A 23,921-nucleotide genomic window follows, 5' to 3' on the forward strand; every position below is an offset into this window, starting at 1 on the left:
AGTGTGACACTAAATATATTAGTATTTGAAATGTTGTTGCTAAAGCGAGAGACAAAATGCCAATCGTGGTTGGATAAAAACTTTATTAACAAATGAAAAAGCCAATAAACACAGTTAAGCTGCTTCTCAATCACGACATGACACGCCCAAGATTCACTACATATATTAAATGCTTTCATAGTAAAATAGCACAGCCACTCAGATATACTGAATTAAGCATGGTTATATATAGAGTTGATGTATATATATTAATTTAATCTATCGAACTCTGTCGAAGCCACTCGCTCATGCACTTGTTGCGCTGTAGCACCACCTGGTGGAAAGGAGGATGATGACCAGGAAACATTTCCATGGCGAAAGGCAACTGGCTGCTCTTAAAGGGACGGTGTTTGTTTACATTCACATTAGTGTGCATGTGTGTCATTTGTGACATTCAGCTCGCTAAACACCGTTAGCATTAGCATAAAAGATGTTCTACAAGGAACCCATACAAGCTAGAACTCGCTTACAATAGCAACAGTCCCGAGTCTAAATGTTAGGATTTCAAACCGGCACGGTTAGCACGCTTATGCTAATCATTTTTGTTATTTTTTTAAGTCCTGCAGCTTTTTAAAACACTAAACACAATGAACTGCATCTTGGTAAACATTCATTTCATCCAGCGTACGCGCGAGTGCGTGCAGGTATGTGGGTAAAGAGAGAAAAAAAATGTGTCGCCACCCGGTGGACAGGAGGCCGCTTGGCGGCCTTTACCTACACGAGTAGCCACTGCAGGACGCTGGCGTCTTTTCCTCCGGTGGAGATGAGGCAGCTGTCGTCGTGGAGGAAGGCCACGTTGGTCACGTGACTGCTGTGACCGCCGTACTCGTGGCCCGCCGCCTGCAAGACGGGTCGCATTCTCAAAGCCTCGGCCGCCATTGGTGGCAACGGACGGCGACCATTTGCAAATCCTACTACGGCCGATGGCGAGTACTCACCCGAGGTTGGGAGCTCGGGTACGAGAGCAAGTGCACTTTGCCGAAATCGTCGGCCGACGCCAGCAGGGAGTCGTCGTGGGACCGGCACACGCCGTTGATGTCCGTGCCGTCGGCGCCGTCCGGCCAAATACCTGAAAACATCCGCCGCTAAAATGCTCGCTTCTGGAATGCCACCGCGGCGTCGACGGCGAGCCGGCCAAAAACTTACCGAACGTGTTAAAGCTCAGCACGCAGGTGGACGTGGCCCAGGTGAGGTTTCGCACGGCGTCCATGTTGGTCACGTGTTTGCCGCTGGGCGCCTCCCCTAAAAAAGGTGAACGGAATGTCTTTGGGACAGATTCGCAGTCCATGTGCGGAGGAAGCGGACAACCGGACGAGCGCACCGACAGAAAAGGATCTCGTAGTCGCCCGAATTGGTGACCAAGAAGGCGCTATCGGAGGACCAGTCCACGTGCGTCACGAAGCTGGAGTGACCCTGGAGAAGGATTAGCGGTCATATCAGTGGCAAGGTGGCGAGGTGGAGAGGCGGATTGTTGGTACTCACGGTGCATTTTCCCACGCGGGCGTACTTCCGTCCGTTCTCCGTCACGGCGTAGACGTAAACAAAGTTGTCGTGTGAAGACACCGCCAGGAAGTTGCCGTCTGGCGGAAGGCGTGGCGGTTAGCGCCGAATGCTAAAAGGCGACGGGCTCGGCCAGTGTGGAACCTGGAGAATACGCCACGTTGGAGATGATCTCGTTGCCGTCCGTGTGCATGGAAACCAGGTCGCGGGTGTCCGTGTCCAACACCAACCATCTGACAATCAAAAGACGGATAAAAATGAAGGCGCGCATATAGAAAGATGCAAGTATATAAATCATACGAATACAACAAAAATAACGTTACACACCGAAATCCCAAAACAACAAATCCACAAAATCAACGAAATGTTTACATACAGAAAAATACAAAAACACGTAAAGTAAAAACAAGTTTAAAAAAAAACTTCAAAATATAATATAAAAATTAAAATTATATTTAAAAAAACAAGACATTGCACGCGAGAACAACATACATTACAGTAATCCCTCAATTATCGCAAATTCATTACTTAGCGATATTTTTCCACTATTAATTTTTTTTTTTAATTATTATTTTTTCATAAAAATGTTAAAATCCACGATAAGCGGAAGCCACTCTTGCTACTAGGAGTCCACACTGAAAAAAAATAAAAGTTATAATAGGTGTGACCCTACTTTCCGATTTTTCGATTATCGCGGCCATATCTGGTCTACATTGACCGCGATATTCGAGGGATTACTGTATTCCTAAAATGATAATAATAATAATTCAGAAGTATACCTTCCAGTCATGGTGCCAATGGCCAGAACTTCTCCGTTGGGATGAAATCCCGCACACCTGGCAGGATCCTAAAAGCAACAATTGTAAGAGCCGCACCCCAAAAAAAGGAATCAATTTTGGATCCTTTCAACTCGGTTTCCACACCACCTCCACGGTCTTGGTCCAGATGGGCTGATGGGATTTGGCGTCCCACAGGTGAACCAGCTTGTCCTGACAGCAGGTGACGAAGCGATCTAGAGCCGCGTGCGCCGCCAGACCCCAAAGCTCGCCCGTATGACCCTGCACGATGGCCGTCGCGGTGTCGGGGAAGGCCGCTTTGAGGATGGCGTTCTTGGTGGTCCCGATGAAGAGTTGCCCCGCTTTGCCTTCCGCGATGGCCCGGATCGGACCAAGAGCGTCGCCCACCTGACAGCCATAGAAAAAAAAACGTTACGGTGGATCCTATTCGCCGGGTCAAGGTCAAACCCACCTCCATTTCCGCCTGCTTGCGGTATTCCCGGTCCCACAGCGCGACCTTGCGGTCTTTCCCGCCCCCCGACACCAAGGTGCCGTCTTTCAAGACGCAGATGGAGAAGATGCCGCCCTCGTGGGCGCCCGCCAACACCTGGCTGATGCGATTGCCGCCTGTTTTTGGTACGGACATGGACAGCCAATCACAGCTCGGCGGTCCTCTTCATCTATTGGTGGACGCATCCGGAGGGCGCGGCGCTACCTTTGGCCCACACGTAAATATTTCCGCTGGAGTCTCCGGTGATGGCGTCTCCGTTTTCGGCAAACGCCACGCACAAGACGTACTTGGGCTTCTCGTGTTTCTATCGGGAAAATAATAATAATAATATTTGGATTTGGAGTAGTACAAGGTTCAAAGCAAGCAGAATTTGACGGTGGTCACCTCGAAAAGTCCTTGCTTCTTGCTCAGCGTGTTTCCTTCCAGACTCCAAAAGTTGATGTGCGACTTTCCGCAAGTGACGATCAGCTCGGCGTCCATCGGGTGGAAGGCGGCGCCCAACACCGAGTCGTTGGAGCACTGCCGGGGGTGAAAACGCGTTGGGAACGGGTCGCCGACGAGACGGACCGCCTCGAGGCGCCTGCCTTGACGTCGGCCAGCCGCTTCTCCTTCTGCCAATTCCACACCGACAGGATGTGGTCGTTGGCGTCGTCCACGGCGCACAGGAAGCTGCCGCCGTTCTAAGGGGACACGCCACTTTTGCTACTTTGCCCCGAAGCAACGGCGCTAACGGCGCTAACGGCGGCGGAACTCACCGATTTGGAGAAGGACACGCAGGTGACGGCTCGCTCGAACGAGCCCATGCCGAGCACGTGAAGCGTGTTGAGGCTGACCGAATCCCACACTCGGACGTGAGGCGGCAGCAGCTGAATGCGCAAAAACGCCGTTAGCGGCCACACCGCGCCCTTGGTTTTTCGCTAGCGTGCGCTTGGTTACCTTTCCATCTCGAGTGTTTCCTGCCACTTGTCCGGTTGCTATGGTAACCATATCAGGATGCACGCTCAAACTATGGGAGGAAAAAAAGTATAGTTTGAAGTATGATAGTTTTATATGGTTTGAACTAAATCGCTAAAGCGCTAGTCCGCTGGTGTCCAACTCATGGCCCGGGGGCCAAATCCGGCCCGCCAAAGTCAATGATGTGTACATAATTTTCTGCCAAATTAAAATTTCTATTGTCCTGGATAAAAAAAATAGGGACGAATTAAAAGATTTTTTTTAATAATAAAATTAGGTACATCTGAATAAAAATGACATTAATTGTTTTAAAGTAAAAAAAAACAAAAAAATGACAAAAATAGTTGCTGTTCTATTGCATTTCAAAGTAACGTCTGTTAAATAGAAAATAAGGGGGAAACAATTATAAACAATATTTAATTATTGGTTCCTATTTTAACCATAAATCAAAACAAACAAAATACAGTTAACATCAATATTGACTGTATATTGAGAAAAAAAGAATATTTGCTAATGGCAGGTTCAAATGGGCAAATTTGGACAATATTAGCCTGAACAATGTTTGCGAATGATTCTAGCAAAATAGGATAATCGATTTGTCCATTTGTCAATGGCGGCTTACCACTTGACGTCGTCATCGTGGCCCAAGTAGTGTCGCTGCTGCTGCTCGTCGGTGTTGTACAAGACCACCACGGAGGCGTTGAAGTAAACGATCTCCCCGGTGGGCAACAGGTACAAATTGGAGCGGCAGTCGCGCCCTCGGTAGCCGTAGCTGTGTTCGCGGCGTCAGGGCAAACAAACGCCACGGCGGCCCGTATACGCGTGCTGCCGCTCGTCGGCGGGGAAAGGATACACCCACTCCAGTTTGAGCTTGCGGTTGGGGAGCGCCCCCTTGCGGTCCAGGCTGTAGCCGTCCTTCTGTCCCTCGGGGACGTGCATGGTGACGGGACGGCCGCGGAGGAACATCCTCACGTAGCCGTCCTCTGACGGCAAAGTTTGGAGCGGTCAAAAATAGCAGACTCGTTAACATTTTTGAGACGTATAAGACAGGGGTGTCAGACTCGGGTTGGTCCGCGGGCCGCGTTAACGTCAACCTGATTTCATGTGGGCCGGACCATTTTAGATATAATATTTAGATTATTTTTTTATAAATGGATTAAAAGCCCTGAATATTCAGTTTTTTATAGATCTAAAACAATGTTTATTTTAGCTTTTTTTAAAATATATTTTTAGATTTTCCAAAATGATTTTTGAACTAAAAACACAGAAAAAAATGATTAAAAATTTACAATAATTGATTTAAAAGGGGGAAATCAGGAAATTTTATATACATCTATACTCTTCATTTTAATTTGATCCTAAAACAGAAAGTCGGCAGTTGTGATTTACTTTCCCGGGCCACATAAAATGATCTGGCGGGCCAGATTTGGCCCCCGGGCCGCCACTTTGACACGTGGTATAAGATGTCAACTGTCTCGTTTGACAGATTTTGTGATAGTTACAGACATTTTGCGCATAAAATTCCAAAAAGGGTTTCCTCTCCTGAACACACTGACTAGCTGAATGCTAAAATAGAATGGAATATGCCATTCACACGGTTGTAAAAATTAGCCTCGCAAGCATGTGTGCTTTAGCCAGTCGCTAATTCGCTTTGGCTAACTTTGCCAAACAGCCAAGTCTCAGTTATACTAGTTCGTAATGTTTAGCCATTACTTTTCAAAATAAATAACCAAAATCCCATGTAAAAAAAAGAATAAATAAATAATAGTAAAACTTCTTACCTGCATTGAAGCTGCATTCTTTGGATTTGCTGAAATGGAAGAAAAAAAGAATTTCATTTTTAACTCATTAGCCTAAAATCCAATGTCCCTTAAATGACCTTGTTTTTCTGGATGAGTCCTAAAATGTTTGACTTTTTTCCCGACGGTTTCCGCGGCAACGTTGACGGGACGCCAGCGAACGAGGAAAAACAGGACCTCCAAAGTCTCACAAAGACTGGTTTTGTTACCATGGGTTTCTAGCGCAGGTGGGCGGAACCAACGACAGCGCCGACTTTAACCAGCGCCTCTATCAGCCAATCGGTGATGAGTGCCCTCAATAATCACTCATGTATGCTGTACATCATCATCATCACCACGTAACCAACCTCACACGGAGAAACACTGTACATGCTTTTTTCCCTGACTTTAGACCATCTGTTAAATGTTTAAACAACATGTTTGCAAAAAAAAACATGCTTTTGATTGATGTCATACTTGAAAGATGCAAGTAATGCGTCGTCACTTTGCGCCTAATGGACTTCAAAACCGCACACGGCATTCCATTAGCGACTTTTTTCGTGGCGTCCGACTGAGTGATGCCGTCATCCATTTTCCTACCTTAACTCCATTTCAACGCAGAAACAGTGCACCAAACGCAGCATTTATTCTGACAAAACCAAATGCAAACTCAACACAATCCACTCGTTTAAAGATGCCGGATAAAAGAATTATTGCCGCGTGCCTGAAGCAAACCCAAGCCAAGAGTACTTGAACGCAACACAACAGAGCCCTTAAAATGACCAAGATCCATTTTTGCCAGCGTGCGTGTCCGGCGTCGGCTGCAGTGCGTGTAAATAATGCAAAGACACGAAAAATAGACTTCTATGGAGACCGCAAGGCGTATCGTGAGTTGACTCGGCCACACAAAGTGCTAATTAAAAGTTCAAATTACCTCGAAGAAAACTCAAAAACATAAGAAGGAATAACTTGACTTCTACTCTTTGGATTGGAGTTTGAAGTCAACTTTCCAAAAGACAGTTAAATTTACCTGCTAGCTTTCTTCATAGCTGCTCGCGTCCGTTAGAAGGAACTGTGACAGTTGACTGAGTGCGACTGCGAGTGCGTGCGAGTGCGAGTGTTTTGCAGCACTTCCTTCTCTATCCTGCCAACTCATATGCTTCCCCTCGACCAATCAGGAGACACTTCCTGAATCCAGCCCCACCACAAGCGCCTCGGATCAAATGACAAGCGTGATTCCACTGCACCATCCAATGTGGGAATTGTTATTTGTTTGCTTCACCAGCCAAATTTTCTCTGCCATTTACTAGAATATATTTTCCTCAAATCCAAAGTCTTTGCCTGCCATTGACAATAAACGGAAGGCCGGATGCCAGCCCCCCTGGTGCAAATTAGGGGTGTAGCAAGATGGTGATATCGCGATACTTTGTTTACCAAAATGTTATCAATATGATGTGGCCAAGAATGGATATATCCCTTTAAAAGGGTGTCAAGAAACCCACAGGTTGCTAGCAACATTTCTCAATAGAAAAGTATCAGTAAGCTCACTGGCTGCCATCGACAGCGAGAGACGTCCAATTCAATTTAGGTCGCTAGCAACATTTTTCCCTCAAATAGTGTCTGTTAACTCATTTTTTGCCATACATTTAGCCACACACAACTTAATAATACAGGCTATGTTTTCTAATATGAAATTAAAGATGGTCAAAACTAACTAACAAACGAATTAGCCAACTAACCAACTAACCCTAACCAACCAACCCACTAGCCAACTGACCAACTAACCCGCTGACGAACTAACTAACCCGCTAACCAACTAACCCGCTAACCAACTGACTAACTAATGGCCAACTAACTAACCCACTAACCAACTGACCCGCTAATCTACTAACCAACCAACTAACTAGCCGACCAACTAACTAACTGACGACTAACTAGCTGACCCACTAATGACTAACTAGCCGACCAACTAACCAACCAACGACTAACTAGCCGACCAACTAACCAACCAACTAACCAACCGACATACCAGCTACCCAACCAACTAACTAACGAACTCTCAAGTGTAAAAAATAAATACATAAAAAAATCTATTTAAAAAAAAAAAAGTAAAAAGTTGACCTTTTGCCGCCGGTGGAGCTGCCGGATGAAGTGGTCCGATTCCGACTCTCGGCGGCCGCGGCTTCCCTCCTCACCAGGGTGAGGCGCTCTGTCGACATGCTCTTCCTGAGTAAGCGCACACGAGGAAATGAATGCGCGTTCTCCCGTCGACGTCGGCACCCTTTTACCTCTTGATGGAGTTCAACACGTCCTTCTTGGGCGACGACGGCGACGAGAGGAGGCGTTTTTGTTGAACGTATCCCTCGCTCGTCGGCTTGGACGGGAGCGCTTGAAGCAGCTGACGCACTGAACGGGAGGCGGGGAGGGACGGCGTCGTACGGGAAAGGGGGCCACAAATACATAAATTACATGCCCGTCGTTCTCCAAATGGAAAGCGTGGGACTCACCCTTGGCGGGCGGGGCCGCGGCGGGCAGGCATCTCCCGCCGGGCTGCCGCGAGACCGGGCCTCGCTCCTCGCAGAGGCCCAGGCGGCGCAGGGCGTCGGCCAGCGCCGCCTTCAGGAGCTGGATGTCGTCCTCCTGAAGCTGAAGCTTCTGCTCCAAGTGGGAGACGCGGTCGTCCACGTCTAAGTTGCTTCCCGCCGACAATGTGTCGTCTGAAGTGTTTGAGGAAGGAAAAAAGGCAGATTCTCGTGAGCCTAAAATGGCCACTTCAAATCCAAAATGGTGCATTTTCCATGTCAAGTCAGGTCTAAGCCATTCAAACATTTTGTGGGTCTCCCCGGGCTAGAAACGAGCATCAAATTTCGCATCAAACGTGTTTGAGTAAGGACATTTTTTTTGAAAAAACGTCAGATTTTAGCGAACCTAAAATGGCCGCTTCAAATACAAAATGGTGGATTTTCCATCTCAAGTCTGGTCTAAGTCACATTTTGTGGGTCTCTCCATCATAAATGTGACTGGCCACGTTGCTATTCTGGGAGCATGAATTCTTTTTTAAAAATGTGATGAACTTCTGTAAAAATCGATTTGAAAATGGCAAACGTTACCATTTTCTCACGGACAAAAAGAACTTTAGAGGATACGCCATTGTGTTAAATAAATCATTCAGACGTGAGAGGACAAAGGGACTCTTTAACGATGACAGAGAGGATTAACAAAACCAAAAAGTGATGTTTTCAATCAGATTAGACTCCAAAACAAGTGACCTCCTTCACCGCCGCATCGTGGTCCAATCACAAGCCAGCGATAATGCGCGAGTCTCTTTTGCATAAACCTCATGAAACGGCTTCGTATCAAAGACAAGTAGCCAACTCTTCAAATACTTTTTTAAAATTAAAATCCATTTATGTGTGATTTTATTTGTCTCATCTGTATTTTAGTCATTTATAAATGTATTTATTCATTTTAAAATGCAAGTTTTCCCCTTTTTCTTAACATAACCCTATTTTCTGATGTCATTGTTTCCATTGGAAAGCTTTGTCTTTTTTTTTAAACTGTCATTCAATGTATCCAATACAGTAACATTTTTGCTTTTACAATGTTCCTATTTTATTTTACTGTATTTTTATACAGTACAGATTGAACATACATAGCAGAAAATTAGTTAACAATGCAGATTTGAAAAAAATAAAAACTAGTGACCTAGACTGCTGATCAATATCACCTAGAAACACACACCCACCCACACACACATTTTCTGGCTATTCCTCCGGCACCCCGGATCGCAACAAAGTGATCTTTTGAGAGGTCACATGGAGCATCTAAATTTCCATAAAAGATGGTGAACATAGATCATGATAATGATGATGAAGATGAGGATGAAGATGGGCCGGTCCGGCCTACCTGCCATTTTGCCCGCTTGCTGGCCGTCCTTCATCAAAGAGTCCGCAGAGCAACAGTCAAGGAGGCGTCGCACAAGTCCCGCCCTCCCCCCCACTCTGCTAACTCACTCTTGCTTTTAACCACGCCCACTTCCTGCCTCCGTCACCCTGTCGCCGGTCGGAACCGCAAAATCAATGACCCCAACTACAAAAAAATGGTTCACTCGTGTAAATATATAGTATAGTACTGTACGATTATTTTTTGCAATATACCTCAGGATAATTTTGTGGCTGGGATTGGAAGTTATAGACACCAAATTCATTTCAATTTAAGGTTTCACTTTCAATGACAGTTTAATCCGGTTTGACTGGGGGGCTGATCCTAAACCAACCATTGCAATAATACTTTTTTATATGAATATTACAATGAATGACTTCTTAGGAAATCATTTCCACTGCAGCATCTTTCAGACGGTTCGGAAACACTGAAATAAACCATCTAAAAAAAAAACAATTGTGACCAAAATTCAGATTATGATTCAAATATTCAAATTTAAACCATATTGCCCAGCCCCAACCAAAGTCTTCCCAAACAGAGCTTGGTGAAAATGATTAAGCGGTAGATAATGCGATATAATTGCAAAATCCCAAGAATAAATGTCCGCTTTTCCCCAAAAATTGTTGAGCCCTTATAACAACGGAATGAATTATAGTTAATAAACTGGGAAAAAATAAAACACAAAAAATTGTTTGACTGATTCACAGTAAAAAAAAAAATTAACAGGTGGCTAGTTTATGTTTTAATGAATGCTTATATTTTTTTCTTTTGGTTACCATGTTGAGTGTCATCTCCTCATACAATTTACCTATTGTAGCTGAAGCAACCATATTCAAAATACAACAATTTTGGCTAACACGGTTAGCTTAACAAATTAATTACGTGATACAAATGTTGATTTTAAAGGCATACAATCAACACTTGTTGATAACGAGTAACACCATTATGTCCCGGGTGTCCATTTAACCTACTTTGTAATTATTTAAAGAACGTTTTGAGTATTTTCGGGGCTTTTTGTTCCGACGCGTGAGTGGGAAATTCAAAATACAAGCCACAGATGTGCTGATTGTAGCGTATCGTGTGTAAGTGTGTGCAAGTGTGTGTTTAGGTGCGTGCTGACCGTTGTTGCAGTATTGCGCCAGCAGGTTGTTGCTGTCGTACAAGCTCCCACACGAAGACATCAACGTCCTCTTGTCCGAGACTCTTCTTCCGTCCATTTTTTCCTTTCGTTCCTTTCTTTTCTCTCACCTTTACCCTTTACCTGCGGCCGCCGTCTCAAGCAAGCAGCCTTCTCGGTCTGATTCCAAGTTAAGCGAACTCACGTAGCCACGTTTCCGTTAAGAAACTATCAGAGTAAGAGAAGTTAATAATATAAACTCGGGAAATATAAATAATATAAACGAGTGTTCGGTAAAAGTGGTTTAGAAACGTGTTTTAAGCCGTAAAAAGGATATGAAATCGTACATTTATGCTCAGTACGTCTTTCCGATCATAAGTGTGCACTTTAAATGTGAAAATCCAGCATGATTAGGTTCTGGTGCGACTCCTCTGCTGCTTGAAGAATCCCTGTCGCGTCCATCTGCCTCGTGTAGGATGGTCGCTCTGTTTCCATGGCAACAACAGCCTTCTCAAGTTCAATGGTTGAGGGGAAACGTGTCACGTGACGGAAATTCGATTTCCAACACCAAGAAGCGCAAGCCTGATGGTGACGTCACAAGTTAATTATTTACACGCGTTGCTATTTGACAATTAGGGAAAATGAAAAACCAACCTTTGCGTTACACACAAAAAACAACAACATATTGTTATCGCCTCAATTATTACTTTTAAAACGGAATCATACTTGTTTTGATAGTACCGTATTATTCAAATGCTCAGTCAGTACTCGCTGCCCTTCTTTACATGACCACACGAGGGCAGCAATGACGTCAGTCCAACATCTTTTCAACGGGACCGGTCTCATGAATTTTGCGATCTTACTTGCTAAATTTTAAATTGTGAACACATTTTTATATGGCTCAATAAAAAACCTAGGGGAATATCGACATTTTATCCAAATCGCATAATAACAGAATTTGTAGTTTTTAAATGAATTACAATGATAAAATAAAAAGACAATTGTTTTTCACATGTTTATGTAGATAAACAAAAAACAATAAACAGAGAAAACCTGACATTTTATTTTACTAATAAAAAAGCATATTTGACAAGGACGTCATTAACACCCCGGTTGATGTATTTCACATAATTTTGAGAAAACATAACTAGCTACTTGATCAGCACTGTTTAAAAGTTTAAAAAGAAAACAGCCTTTCAAGCAGTGTTTTTATTTACTCGTCAATCATCCCAGTGACATCATCAGCGAGCGACGCTTTCTATTTTCACACAGGCTGAACCATCATGACCTCAAAGCGTCCACGTGCGAAGTTAAAGGCACGCTGACCTCTAAAAAATAACATTTCTATCCATTTAGCGCCTTCCATTTTCTAAGAGGGAATGATATGAATGTTTTTGACATAAGATTTAAATAAACATTGAAAACGTTTGGCATTGGAATAGTGTTTTTTCTTTATTTTTAGTGTTACCAATTTCAAGTGCACGTTGATTGTCGCTTCACTTGCGAGCCGAGAAATAATCGTTCTAACTTGCCGACTTGCTGATTGTTAGTGTTTTGGGCTAAAAATCTAAACGTGACCTTCTATTGCAATCCTAAAATGAAGTATAAAGGCCACACAAAGAAAGAAGAAAAAAATGGAAAACAGTCGTAATATTCATCTTAAGATGACGGAATATTGGGGCCACACAAACAAAAAATAATAATTAAAAGAGGCCCACGAGAGTAAAGTCGTCATATTTCAAACTTAAATTATGGGTGGTAATATTACAGGATTGATCGCGGCTCCAATTAAGGTTTAAAATCTCATAATTTTTAAATCTTGAATTATTGCAACTTCATTCTGGTGATATTTATTTAATTACATCATCACAACTTTATTCTCGTTGGCCTATTTTTTTTCTCTTTGCATGACACAGATCCCCATCATATATTCCAGCCAGGAGGAAAAAAACTATAAAAAGACATCCGTGCGCGGCGCTGCCCCCTGCTGTGTGGGAGCTGAACTGCAACGTACCAGCTAGTCGTGCTACACGGGAAGCTCATTATTCTACAAAAATAAAACATGTTCTGTGCTACACGCCAAAGCCACGCTTGTTTCTGATGGGTATCAAATCACGAGGGAGAAGAAAGCACCCTTTGAAAAAAAAAGTCACAAATCTATTTTCTTTCTTGTACAAAATGCGATCTAAAAAGTTCATTTAAAAAAAAAAGTATGTTTGTACATCAAGCAGCCACAACATGACAACCAGTGTTTGTTTGCGTTGTTGTGTGTAGATATGCTCCTAAGGTTGACAGTGCTAGAAAAAAAAAATCATAAAAAAAGAAGAATCACTCATGATTAACTTACATCGCCATGCACGGCGATGAACGTCCATGGCGAAGCGAGTGAACAAGTCAAATCCTAACTGTGGTAATCCAATCATTCTTTCGCACGAAAAAAAAACAGCAAGAAAATCAACTCCAGTGTTTACCTTGACTTCATGTTTTGCTGGTTTTCCCGTCGACGTGCGTCCGTCCGTCAGTAGTCAAAAAGTCCGGTAGGGGAAAAGGTTGGCCCTCCCCCCCCTTGCTCTTAAAATCCAAACCGGGTTGGAAGAATAAGAATAAAAGTTCCAGGTTAGGCAGGTTACAGTAAGTGTTCCTTTCTTTTCCGTTAACAGTAAGACTCGCGCTGGAGTCGCTGGCATCGCATCGCACGCTAGGCCCAAATTATTGCTTGGTAAGAAGGGAGGAAGCAGCCACGCACACAGTAGTAGAAAAGCCCAAAGTACGTCCGCGTGGTCCTCATCGGATGCGGTTGTGCCTCATGAGGGGCACGATGCAGGACGGGGGACCCGCCTTGCTCAGGAAGCTGTGTTTCAGCAGCTCCCCGGCGGAGGCGCGCTGGGACGGCTCGCGCACCAACATGCGGTCCAGGAAGCCCTTCAGCAATGGCGAGACCTTCACAGGAAAAAGGAAAAATGGACATTCATTTTACAAAGAGCTTATCCTTACCGGGGTCGCTGGAGCAGGGCACCATGAGACCACGATGACAACCAATCAGACATGCGGTTAGGCAATTTAAAGTGTGCAAGCAGGCCCTATATACAAAAACTACAGTATGTTCTTGCATATAAGTCGTATTTGTAACTAAAGAAAATGACTGAATCAGGGGTGTGGAGTACAAGACTGGCTGTACTCTTTTGCACCAGTAGATGTCAGCAAAGTAACATTTATTATTTGTTGGTTATTTTCTGTTTTGCAGTAAGAAAACAACTGTTGACCCTAATAATGTGCTTTTCATCCATACAGTATCTCAGAAATACCATGTGTGATGATTTTTCTGAAGATTTTCCCATAAAAGTAACATTTGTACTCTATATTAAAACCATAAACATGGAGGTGAAAATTGTGAATCAGGGGGCGGCTTATACGCGAGAAATTGTTAAATTCTACGATTTTAAGGCCATTGTAAGGGTGCGGTTTATACGTGGGGGGCTTATATGCGAGTAAGCTACCTTGTGCAGGTTCTTGAGTTTGGGCGGCAGGTTATCCCGGATCATCTTCATGGCCTTGAGCGGCGGCTCGTTGAAGTACGGCGGCTCCCCGTCCACCATCTCGATCACCATGATGCCCAAGGACCAAATGTCCACCTGCAGGGGGACGACCGCAAACGACCGAGTGTGACGCAAGCGTGAAAAATAACATTTAAAAAAAAGCGAACGCCAACAGTACCTCGGGTCCGTAGGGAAGTCGCGATATGAGCTCGGGCGCCATCCAGTACGGCGTACCCACCAAAGACTTCCTGCGCTGCACCTCCTTTGACACTTGAGCGCAGAAACCAAAGTCGGACAGCTTCACCTGGACGCACATCAGACCACCGAGTTCAAGTCATATTTTGCACATTTAAATCTGACTTTTGTTGCAATATCTACGGCCATCGACGAGAAGTCGTACCCGGCCGTCGTGCGTGAGCAAGATGGAGTCGCTTTTAATGTCGCGGTGGATGACGCCCTGCGTGTGAAGCACCGACAGGGCCTTGAGGACGGAGAGGCACACGGCGGCGATCTGCTCCTCGTTCATCCTGGAAAAAGGAGATGGGATTGGCCGGGGAACGGCGAGCGTCTAGAGCACAGTATCAAAGTGGAGGCTCGGGGGCCAAATCTGGCCCGCTGCATCATTTTGTGCGTCCCGAGAAAGTAAATCATGACTTTCTGTTTTAGGATCGAATTCAAATGGTTATAGATGTACATTGCATTTCCTGATTTTCCCCTTTTTAAAATCAATCATTGCAATTTTTTCATCCATTTTTTTTCTTTTGTGTTTTTAGTTTAAATCTACAAATATTTTCCTTTTTCCACTTTAAAAAATATATTTTGTTTCCATTTGAAATAAAAAAAAAACATGATTAAAAGACATTTTCCAATACTAAGAAAAAAAGCTCAAATAAACATTGCTTTAGAGCTATAAAAACGGACTATATAGGGCTTTTGATCCAGTTCTTTTAATCCAATTTAGAAAAATCAAAAAAACAATCTAGATATTAGATCTAAAATGGTCCGGCCCACATGAAACGGAGTTAACGTTAATGCGGCCCGCGAACCAACCCGAGTTTGACACCCTTGGTCTAGAACTTCTGGCGCTGCTCTCACCTGGTGTGCGTCACGATGTCGGTAAGCGCACCTCCCTCCAGGAACTCCATCACCACCCACAGCTCGTCGCCCACCAGGTAGCTGTTGTACATCTCCACCACGTTGTCGTGGTGGTAGTCGCGCATGATCACCACCTGGAGTGGACACGGGGCGACCGTTTAAAGCGGGGAAACGTGCGGTCTTAAGCCCGACGGGCGGTATACCTCGTTGAAAAGCAGCTCTCTGCGTTGCTGCTTCCTCAGGTCCATCTTCTTGACGGCCACCAGTTTTCCCGTGGTCTTGACGGTGGCGATGCACACGATGCCCGTGGAGCCCTCGCCGATCTTAATGTAGTGGTCCAAGTAGGTGCGCGGGTCGCCGGGGTCCACCACCATCTGAAGGGCCGTCCGGAACTGCTCGTGGGAAACGCGCTGGGGCTCCCTCTGCGGGGAGCGGGCGTCGGGCACCCGCGGGGCCGCCGCGTCCGGGTGCCGCCCGGCCTCCGCCGTCAAGCTGGGATGCGACGAGGCGTGGTGAGGGGGCCCCGCGGGGGGCTTGGACCCGGAAGAACCTCGCCGGGCGACGGCGGGGCCGTTTTGAGGGGACGCCTCGTGCTGGCGCGCCACCTAGGAAGGAGGAAGAGAAGGGCACGTCAGGCACGTCGCGCTGGTTCGCTCGTCGGGGTGGCTTGGCATACCGGGCCGGTGGGGCTGCGTCCTCCGCTACCGCCGCCGTCGCTCTCCGACCGGGGGTACGTGTTGAACGGCCGCGCCGCCGGTTGCACCGTCTTGGTTGCCACGTCGGTCGGCGGCGGATTGGGCGTGCGGATGTTGGGACCGGAAAGGGGCCGCTTTTCCCTGGGAGACTGCGGGCTGCCGTCCCGAGCCTGGTAGCTGGACTTTGGTCGGTGCTCAGCGTGGGGATCGCGGCGGGACGCCGGATTCTGAAGATGGCCGACGGTACAAAGGATACAACTTTAGTGTGTCTGTTCTTATTCATTTGATTGACTTTTAACATTGTACAATAATCGTGTCGGACCTGGTTCTGGTTTCGATGCTCTCGGTCTCTGTGGGGAGGCGGCGGCGGGGGCCCGGAACCCGGCCTGTCCCTGTTTCCCCGTCCGGGTTCTTGGCCTCGAGGCTGCTGCTGAGCCCGGACGTGGATCCCGTCGTCCCGCTGGGAGCCCCGGAAGGCTTGTTGAGCGCTCTGGTGCTCCGGCCTGGGCCGTTCTCTGGAAAAAAAAAACCAAATGTTTCTGGGTTTTTACGTCTTTTCTTCTCCCGACTCACCTCTCAGACTGCGAGGGATGCCGCTGGTGGGGATCCCCGTTCTCCTGGCGAGGCTGCACGGGGGGGCTTCCTCGTCGCAGCGAATTGGAGCGGGTCACCGACATGGTGTCGAACTCGTCCAGCAGCCAGGTCAGAGAGCCGTCCGACGCCAGCTTGTTGCCGCGCACGATGCTCTGAGGACACAAGAATTGGACCGTTAAGAGCGGAAGGGGGCCGCCGGGGGTCTCCCGGGGGTCGCACCTTGCCCGGCTCCACGGCGGTGATGACGGTGACGTCGATGAAGGGCTTGGGCCTTTTGGCCGTGTCCTCGATGAGCGACTGCCATTGACGCGGCAGGCCCACGAACTTCTGCTCCTGCTCGTCAAAGTCGGTGTGCACGCGGTGCTCGAAGTTGGACGGCCCCGAGATCAGCACACGTGGCTGCTTCTTCTTCTTGGTGAACATGGCGGCGGCCGGGGCGGCGAACGCTCCAGCATCAGAGCTGCGGTGGGGGAGAAGGCGGGATGATGTCATGGCGTGGAACGCGCTCAACATGCTACGGTTCTTTTGGAGGTTAGCTTAGGTTAGCTTAGCTTAGCCGCCTTCTGAGGACACCTCGGCATTTTGACAGGATGACGTTTAAGTAAGCGGGGGGCTTCTTGCGCTACATTTAAGACTTAGCAGTTGACTGTGAAAAGGCTATGCTAACTTTTGTGTTAAATGCCTCCCTTCTCGGTGAATGGCTGTCGACAGCTAACAACCAGGCGATGAAACTTTGTCATTCCCAAGCTAATATTTAAAAAAAAAAATGCCAAAAAGACTTAAGGAGAGCTGCCCAAATTCTACTAATTTCACGTAGTTTTACTAAATACGCATTTTGTATCAAAACTCCAAAAATTACACACACAAAAATGTTCACATGAAAAAAGTAATCATTGATTTTCTGTTTGTGTTTTTTGTAAGAATTAACTACTTAAAAGGATTTGGAAAGCAAACATAATAGCTTTATTTTTGTACACGTCGCTGATAAATGCCACTAAAAAAAGGATTGGAAAATCTAAAAAAATATTTTTACCCACTACGAAATAGCATTTTTGACATGATGCGGCTTTGGCTAAGCTAAGTGAGGTCACGAGATTCATTAAACACAAAAAAATCATATAAAATTCCCTGCGCAAAATGCATACAGCCTACGACACTCATTTGCCTTCATCCCTCTTCTTTTGCTTGAATTCATTTTATGACATTGAAAAATTGAGTGAACATTGGGCCATTTCCCCAAAAATGAGCAAAAATGCGCCCCTCCCGACGAGCCAGAACCATCGCACATCCGCCTGGCTGAACAGTTAGAAAAGGCTGTGGAAAATTCTCCGACGCGTCCACTGACCTCATTCCAATTCTATACATGGACGGACAGCTAGATAAGGCAGCCAAGCACACCACAACATTAGCCAGTTTTCCCATACAGCGATCCATCATCCAGAACTGGGAAACAAACGTCCATGACAGAACATGACGGAAGCGTACGTTGGAATATCTTGCCGTCTGAACGCCAGAACTGGAATTTTAAAATGGAGGGAAAAGGTGCCCGTTGGCGTGAAAGCGACTCCAAAGAACAACATGTCTATTTGGGAAAATATGTTGGAGCAGGTAGCGTGTCGGCATCTGACAAAGTCAACACACCTGAGGGCAGGAAGTCCAAACAACTCCCCTTTGTTAAATACAACCAAGGACAACTTGCTCTAAGTGTTATTTTTATGCACTGTATTTTGACAAGCACAATAATAAACAATTATGATGACATCTATGGAACTAAAAATGATGTATTTGGTTCAGTATTTCTAAGTTAGTTTGTCTTTGGGATGCATTGAGAACAAATAAAGGGATTATCATGATATTTGCCCATAAATAATGACATTTTAATTTTTCTCCTCGAGATCAAGTTTCACATTTTTAGAATTGAGTGCCCACTTCACCAAATATTGAGATGCTTTGAATTTGGCTTCTTAGGTGGAAGTTTGCTTTCTCAAAGTGCTCCATTTCAAGTAGTTCAAAACTAAAAAAAAAATGAGTGTGTGCCATTTGAGACATTGCCCTCAAACCATCTCTCATGCACTTGACCCTCCCCTGAATTTTGTTGGTCACTGACCTTAATTGGTGCAATCAGCAATTAGTCTATTCACCTCTGGGATCTTCGACGTACACAAAAAAAAAAAAAGGCTTTTTTTTTTTAAGAAAACGAAAATGGAACGGCTATTCGCTGAAATTGCATGATTGTATTCTCCTTATATTCGTATTACAAACACTGTTGCAATTGTTGCCAGGCTTTTCCAGTCAACCAATGACACAATGTAGTACATTTACAATTAAAATCCAGACCGAATATTCCTGCCCCAAAAAGTTCCAAGCTAAAAAGCAGCCTTATTTACTCTTTACTGTTGCAACAGCAGGGTTAGCCATCTAGAACATTCCGTTTCCGTCAAAATCGACGTCTTCCCTTGTCGTTTTTCCAACTGCCGTTAAACCTAAAACCAGTACTTTCAGAATCATGAGCAGTTTTGACGCACGTGAAAGTCGAGGAGGAAAAAGGCCTGACGGCAACGCGCAGGAATGCGGCGGGAGCGTCCTTGATAAGAGCTTTGCTCTCACCCTCAAATGTTTTTCTCAGGCTTTTGTGTATTTTTGCCTCTGTTCCTGAACAACCCCCACTCTTGGATATGAAAGGGGGGGTGTTGATGTTGGCTAGCGTGCGTTCATTACAGCGAAGACCCCCCCCCACCCAATCGACCCTTCAAAAGCAATGAAACGGGCCGTCCCTCCCTGGCTTTGCGTGGCTTTCGTACAGATTGTGTTTATTTCATGAGCTTAACTTGCCGCGTCACGCCTCCACGGTGCTGCAGGGCACCCCAAAAACTTTAGGATTGGCAGCAACGAGAAACTTTTTAGCTGTCGGCGATAGCGCTAGGCGTCTAGGGAAGCTAGCAGCGAATGATTGCCAGATAAATGAATTCCTTGTTAATGGCATTCGATGGATGAGTCGATCCAGAAAAATCTGTGCACATTTACAAAAGTTTGGGCGGTATGGCTTTAAAATAAAATCTGAAGATTTTCAGACTGTTCTAAATATAAATATCAAAACAGGGATAAAAATTACAGCGGCCATGACTCTGTCATTAGGGAAAAAAACAAAAACAAAGTGATCCCTTGTCTTCCAATCATATCACCTACCTTACAAATTTGAGTAAAATAGGCTAATCCACACAAAAGTTCACACAAATTTCTTTTCGGGCCTCTATGACCTTTGACCCTAATCACCCCAATACGTAATCACCGCTTCTGTTTCAGATCACAAATACATCATGCAGGTTTAATCATGTCAAAATGGGTTGCCAGTTTTGTACAATTAACAATGTTATTGGCCATAACTTGTTTGTATTTTTTTTTAAATCTAAAGCCATGGTATTTATTGGTACAGCATCAACATCGGCCAAAATCAGCCATGTATCCGAACTGTAAAAATTCTATCAGAATTATAAGTACAAGACTTACAAAGTTGATAATTATATTAATCTGGGGTAATTTTGTCAGGTAGCTATTAAAAATTGGCACCATTTTTGCTGTACTTGGCTCCTGGTAAGCACTCAGTATATTGAGGGCCAGTGCGCCATTTTGGACTGCCATAGCTCAAGTATTGACGTATTACGTGACGCATAAGTTTTCTGTGGTTAATGTGGTAGAAAGTAAATTGTCTACTCTTAAACACTGAGGGCATTTTCCTTCCAAATTTTATTGGGTAATAGACTAGCCATTGAAGCGTAGTAGCACAAGTGTATGTAGAAAACAAAAGAGATTTGCTAGACAGGCTTCAGATTCCTGCCAATTTCTAGTTTAGAACCAAAACTATCTTCTAAGGCCGAAAAGTGTTGGGTCAACTTGGAAGCAAGACAATTTGGGTGGGCTTTGCCAACTTTCCTGACTTCTGAAACCCCCCGTTGTGCCATTTTGGTAAGAACAGCATCATACAAAAACGCCAAAATAATTGAGGGCGATACACCCCTATTTCGTGATTCTATGTTATCCCAATAATGCGTCACACACGCACGCGCATAAACAGGAAGAGATTTTAGCATTTAGCCTAGCTCTTAGCCATCGTCGAAATGAAAGGTTGCAATTCTATTGGTCCGACAACTCTTCCTACCAGGAAGTGTTTCGTCTATTTTATGAAATAGCTTGAAGCCACCTAGGAACATTATGAAGTCGTTTCTATAGCACTTTTGTGATATTATACCTGGGCATAAACTACGGAAAAGTAAGGGAGGAAGTGTTCTTCTCGAAGTGGAAAGCTAGCGTTAGCAAAAGCTAGCAGGTAGATCGAGAAAAGCGCCCCCCTCCCTCTCAAATCAAACGAGGACACAACAAGAAGATAAAGTTGCGGTTTTCACAAGAAAAAAATAGCTTACTCACCACGAAAGATTCCCGTTGAACCGTCCGTGGCCCCGCAAAAAGTGCGAAAGAGCCCCGCGGAGAGTTTTTAAAGAGCCGAGAACAAACTATTAGCCCAAAGTCTCACTTTGCCGACGCCATGTTGGAAACGTCAGGAGGGGGCAGGAGAGACTACATCCGGGAAACTGTAAGGCTGCTGTCATGGCAACGGAGCAGTGATTAGGATGTCGGGATCGATATACGACGTTTCGAGTTTACGACACTTCGTCATCAAAAACGACAGCAACACTATATTGCAGGAAAAATTGCACGAGAGGAAAATAATAGGTTATATTTTATATATTAAATTAAAGAAAAATACTGAAGCTTACTACTACAACGTTCATACAAATTTACATTCCAAACAGTGGATAAAATACACGAATATACCATAAAGAGGTATTTTAGCAAAACTAAATATTACTCATATATATTTTTAAAACATAAAACACAATGGAATACCAAAATATTCTGTGAAAACCTGGGACAGAAAAAAACATCTGGAAAAATACTGAAAGCATAGAAAAATATTCAAAGAATACCCAAATTTTAAAAATATAGTAAAACACTAGACAAAAATAGTGTAAATAATATGAAAAATACTACACTGATCTATTAGATGCTGCGAATTTACATAGACAAAAAAACTAATATATTTGAATAATAAATAATTGATAATGAGGGCAACACTATTTTATTTGGATTACGACACACATAGGAAAGAAATGCAAATATTAGAAAATGTATCAAAGTGAAAAGGAAAAATCTGGAATTAAATCTTGCTTACTTTTGCTGCAAAATTCCCTTCCCAGTGTTTTTGCCATGCAGTGTTCACCAAACTCATGTGAGATTTGGATGTCTGTTCGGGCTACTTTGAGTTCCGTCTTGTTCCAGCATGCTTTTTGCTCTTACATAAGCCTGCAAAGCTCCAGATAGGATACATGAAAAACATCAAGCGCACACGCAGGAAACTAAACATCATTGCATAAGAAGGGCCGGAAAAAGAGGCCCAACGTGACCTTTTGTTTGATTTACAGTTCGATTACACTTTCATCTACTCTTCAAACATGCGACTGCTTTTGCTGGAATTCCATTATATTCTTTGCTATAAGTCAGAAAAAAAGCATGATAAAAAACAGTCATAAATTAAGGGTTAAGAATTAGTACTGGAACAAATGTGTGCTAATTTGAGGCTTACTGAACAAAAAAATGGTTATTTTTCCAAGTTAAAGTCATTGTGAAACAACGCCATGCAGTGGCCCAAACAAGTACTGCATAAGTCTTTATTTAATCAAATAAAGTCTAATTTCTGAAATTAATTTCAGAATTCTATTTTTAATTCAGGACCATGACAACCACGATATTTTTAAATTTCTGTGAAGTAGTACTAGAAAAAGAAATCAGATATGACTAATTTACGGATATGTCAAATTGTGTTGATTTAGTTTTTATATATATTTTAAATGTTAGTAATTTTTCTTATGTATATTTCTAAATATTAAATTTTTTTTGTAGTAATAGTAGTATTATTAATCACATCAAGTTTAGTCTTGGGTGTACAGTAATCCTTTTTTGCACCCTTTTAAAATCATAATATTTAATATTTCATTTAACAGTCAACCGAGAAAAAAATTAACATGAAAATAATCACACCCACATCAGAATAAATGCATAGTTTATCATCACATCAGTCACTCCATTCCAGGAAGCAACATCGCATCATACAGTGAAGCTCCAGCCGGGGGTCCTTGGGGGTCCGACCCCCAGCGCTAAAAAGGTACATACTAATGTACTACATGTTATACTGAGGCTACATATTCTGCTACATTAGCGATATTACCTGAATAGTACCACCAACAAGTCTCAAAGTCAGTGCACAAAGTGAGACGTTGGCTCACAAGAGAAAAAGCTAAAGATCTTCCTTGAGAAAAGGGGGGCATGTTGTCCAAACTGGGGGTCCCGGGTCCATTTTTTTTTAACAGGCATCTGATTCATGCGATGTGATTTAATCACAATAAATAAAGTCTTAGATTTTCCCAGACAGGAGTTCAATTTGAAAACGTTCATGTGACAAATTGATGTCAAAATTAGACCTTTTTTTAATGGAGTTTGGACCCAGGAAGCTTAGAACATTAGGGAACATCTACTTAATTCATTCTTAATGTTACACTAGTGCAGAGGTAGTGGTAAGGGGTGATAAGAAGGGCCTTGAAGGTCTATAAAATGTTTAACATGCTTTAAGGGCAGGGTCTAAATATTGCAGGTGCTGAATAAGAATATATTACAGCAAAGTCTGTGAAGTACATGTCGTAATATAAGGTCATATATTTGCAGTTGAAGAGGACAGTAAAAAGTTCAGGGCACTTTTAGGGTCTTTTGTACATCCTCTACCAGTATTGATCATTTCTGATCACAAATGTACCTCCCAAAATATGGCAATGAAATGTCATTTTGACTTGAATCAAGCATATTTAGCGTCGAGGGCCAACATTCACTCAAATGTTTCATCTTTTTGGACTGTAATCGATTCATTTGACAGATTAGTTGTCGATTTGTCAGGTATTGACGATGATAGACAACCAATACATTTTGACTAGGTGGCCTAACAGTCGCCAGGTTGGACATTTAGCGCCATCAATGGCAGCCAATGAGTTAAGTCCTTCAAGGTAAATAAAGTCTTTAACAAGCATTCAAGCGAGATCACATAGTGGACGAGTCAGGATGGGTGAATTTTGAACACAACTCCAATGGAAACCGTTCTGGGTGGTCCTTAAAGGAAAATAAAGTAGTTATGAGGTTGTCGATATTGAATCCCGGACGTCCTTCAAGGACAGCGAGAAGAAGAAAAAAAGGTGTAGAGGGCACTTGGGGGTCTTTTAGGCGCATGCATCCATCCATCCGTCAGCTTCCCATCTCCTCACAAACACGGTCCATCCTCCCCGTC

At 44.1% G+C, this 23,921-nt stretch overlaps 2 protein-coding genes across 4 annotated transcripts; both read right to left on the bottom strand.

The window, feature by feature from the left end:
- Positions 1-63: 63 nt before the first annotated feature.
- eml2 (EMAP like 2) lies at positions 64-11,106 on the bottom strand. Of its 3 annotated transcripts, XM_077611186.1 has the most exons (22): positions 10,965-11,106; positions 10,621-10,845; positions 8,066-8,275; positions 7,847-7,964; positions 7,680-7,784; positions 5,562-5,590; positions 4,634-4,763; positions 4,403-4,552; positions 3,763-3,832; positions 3,582-3,692; positions 3,411-3,506; positions 3,211-3,345; positions 3,031-3,130; positions 2,788-2,942; positions 2,466-2,723; positions 2,319-2,386; positions 1,684-1,772; positions 1,522-1,619; positions 1,365-1,452; positions 1,186-1,281; positions 978-1,108; positions 64-879 (listed from the first exon to the last, which is right to left on the bottom strand). In XM_077611186.1, the coding sequence occupies exons 2-22, from the start codon at positions 10,715-10,717 to the stop codon at positions 754-756; spliced, it is 2,460 nt and encodes an 819-aa protein (XP_077467312.1). In that variant the 5' UTR covers positions 10,718-10,845; positions 10,965-11,106; the 3' UTR covers positions 64-753. The 3 variants fall into 3 exon arrangements, with proteins under 3 accessions (XP_077467312.1, XP_077467311.1, XP_077467313.1); XM_077611185.1 differs by lacking the exon at positions 10,965-11,106 and having other exon boundaries at positions 10,621-10,880; XM_077611187.1 differs by lacking the exons at positions 7,680-7,784; positions 7,847-7,964; positions 8,066-8,275; positions 10,621-10,845; positions 10,965-11,106 and adding an exon at positions 6,589-6,725.
- A 552-nt stretch (positions 11,107-11,658) lies between these two features.
- pak4 (p21 protein (Cdc42/Rac)-activated kinase 4) lies at positions 11,659-21,122 on the bottom strand. Its single transcript, XM_077611188.1, has 11 exons — positions 20,960-21,122; positions 16,757-16,997; positions 16,517-16,689; positions 16,266-16,458; positions 15,925-16,170; positions 15,452-15,853; positions 15,249-15,382; positions 14,554-14,680; positions 14,332-14,457; positions 14,115-14,249; positions 11,659-13,557 (listed from the first exon to the last, which is right to left on the bottom strand). Exons 2-11 carry the CDS (start codon positions 16,958-16,960, stop codon positions 13,402-13,404), a joined length of 1,896 nt encoding a protein of 631 aa, XP_077467314.1. The 5' UTR covers positions 16,961-16,997; positions 20,960-21,122; the 3' UTR covers positions 11,659-13,401.
- Positions 21,123-23,921: the final 2,799 nt, after the last annotated feature.

This window comes from Stigmatopora argus, chromosome 10 (assembly GCF_051989625.1).
Source record: "Stigmatopora argus isolate UIUO_Sarg chromosome 10, RoL_Sarg_1.0, whole genome shotgun sequence".
NCBI classification, from domain to species: Eukaryota; Metazoa; Chordata; class Actinopteri; order Syngnathiformes; family Syngnathidae; genus Stigmatopora; species Stigmatopora argus.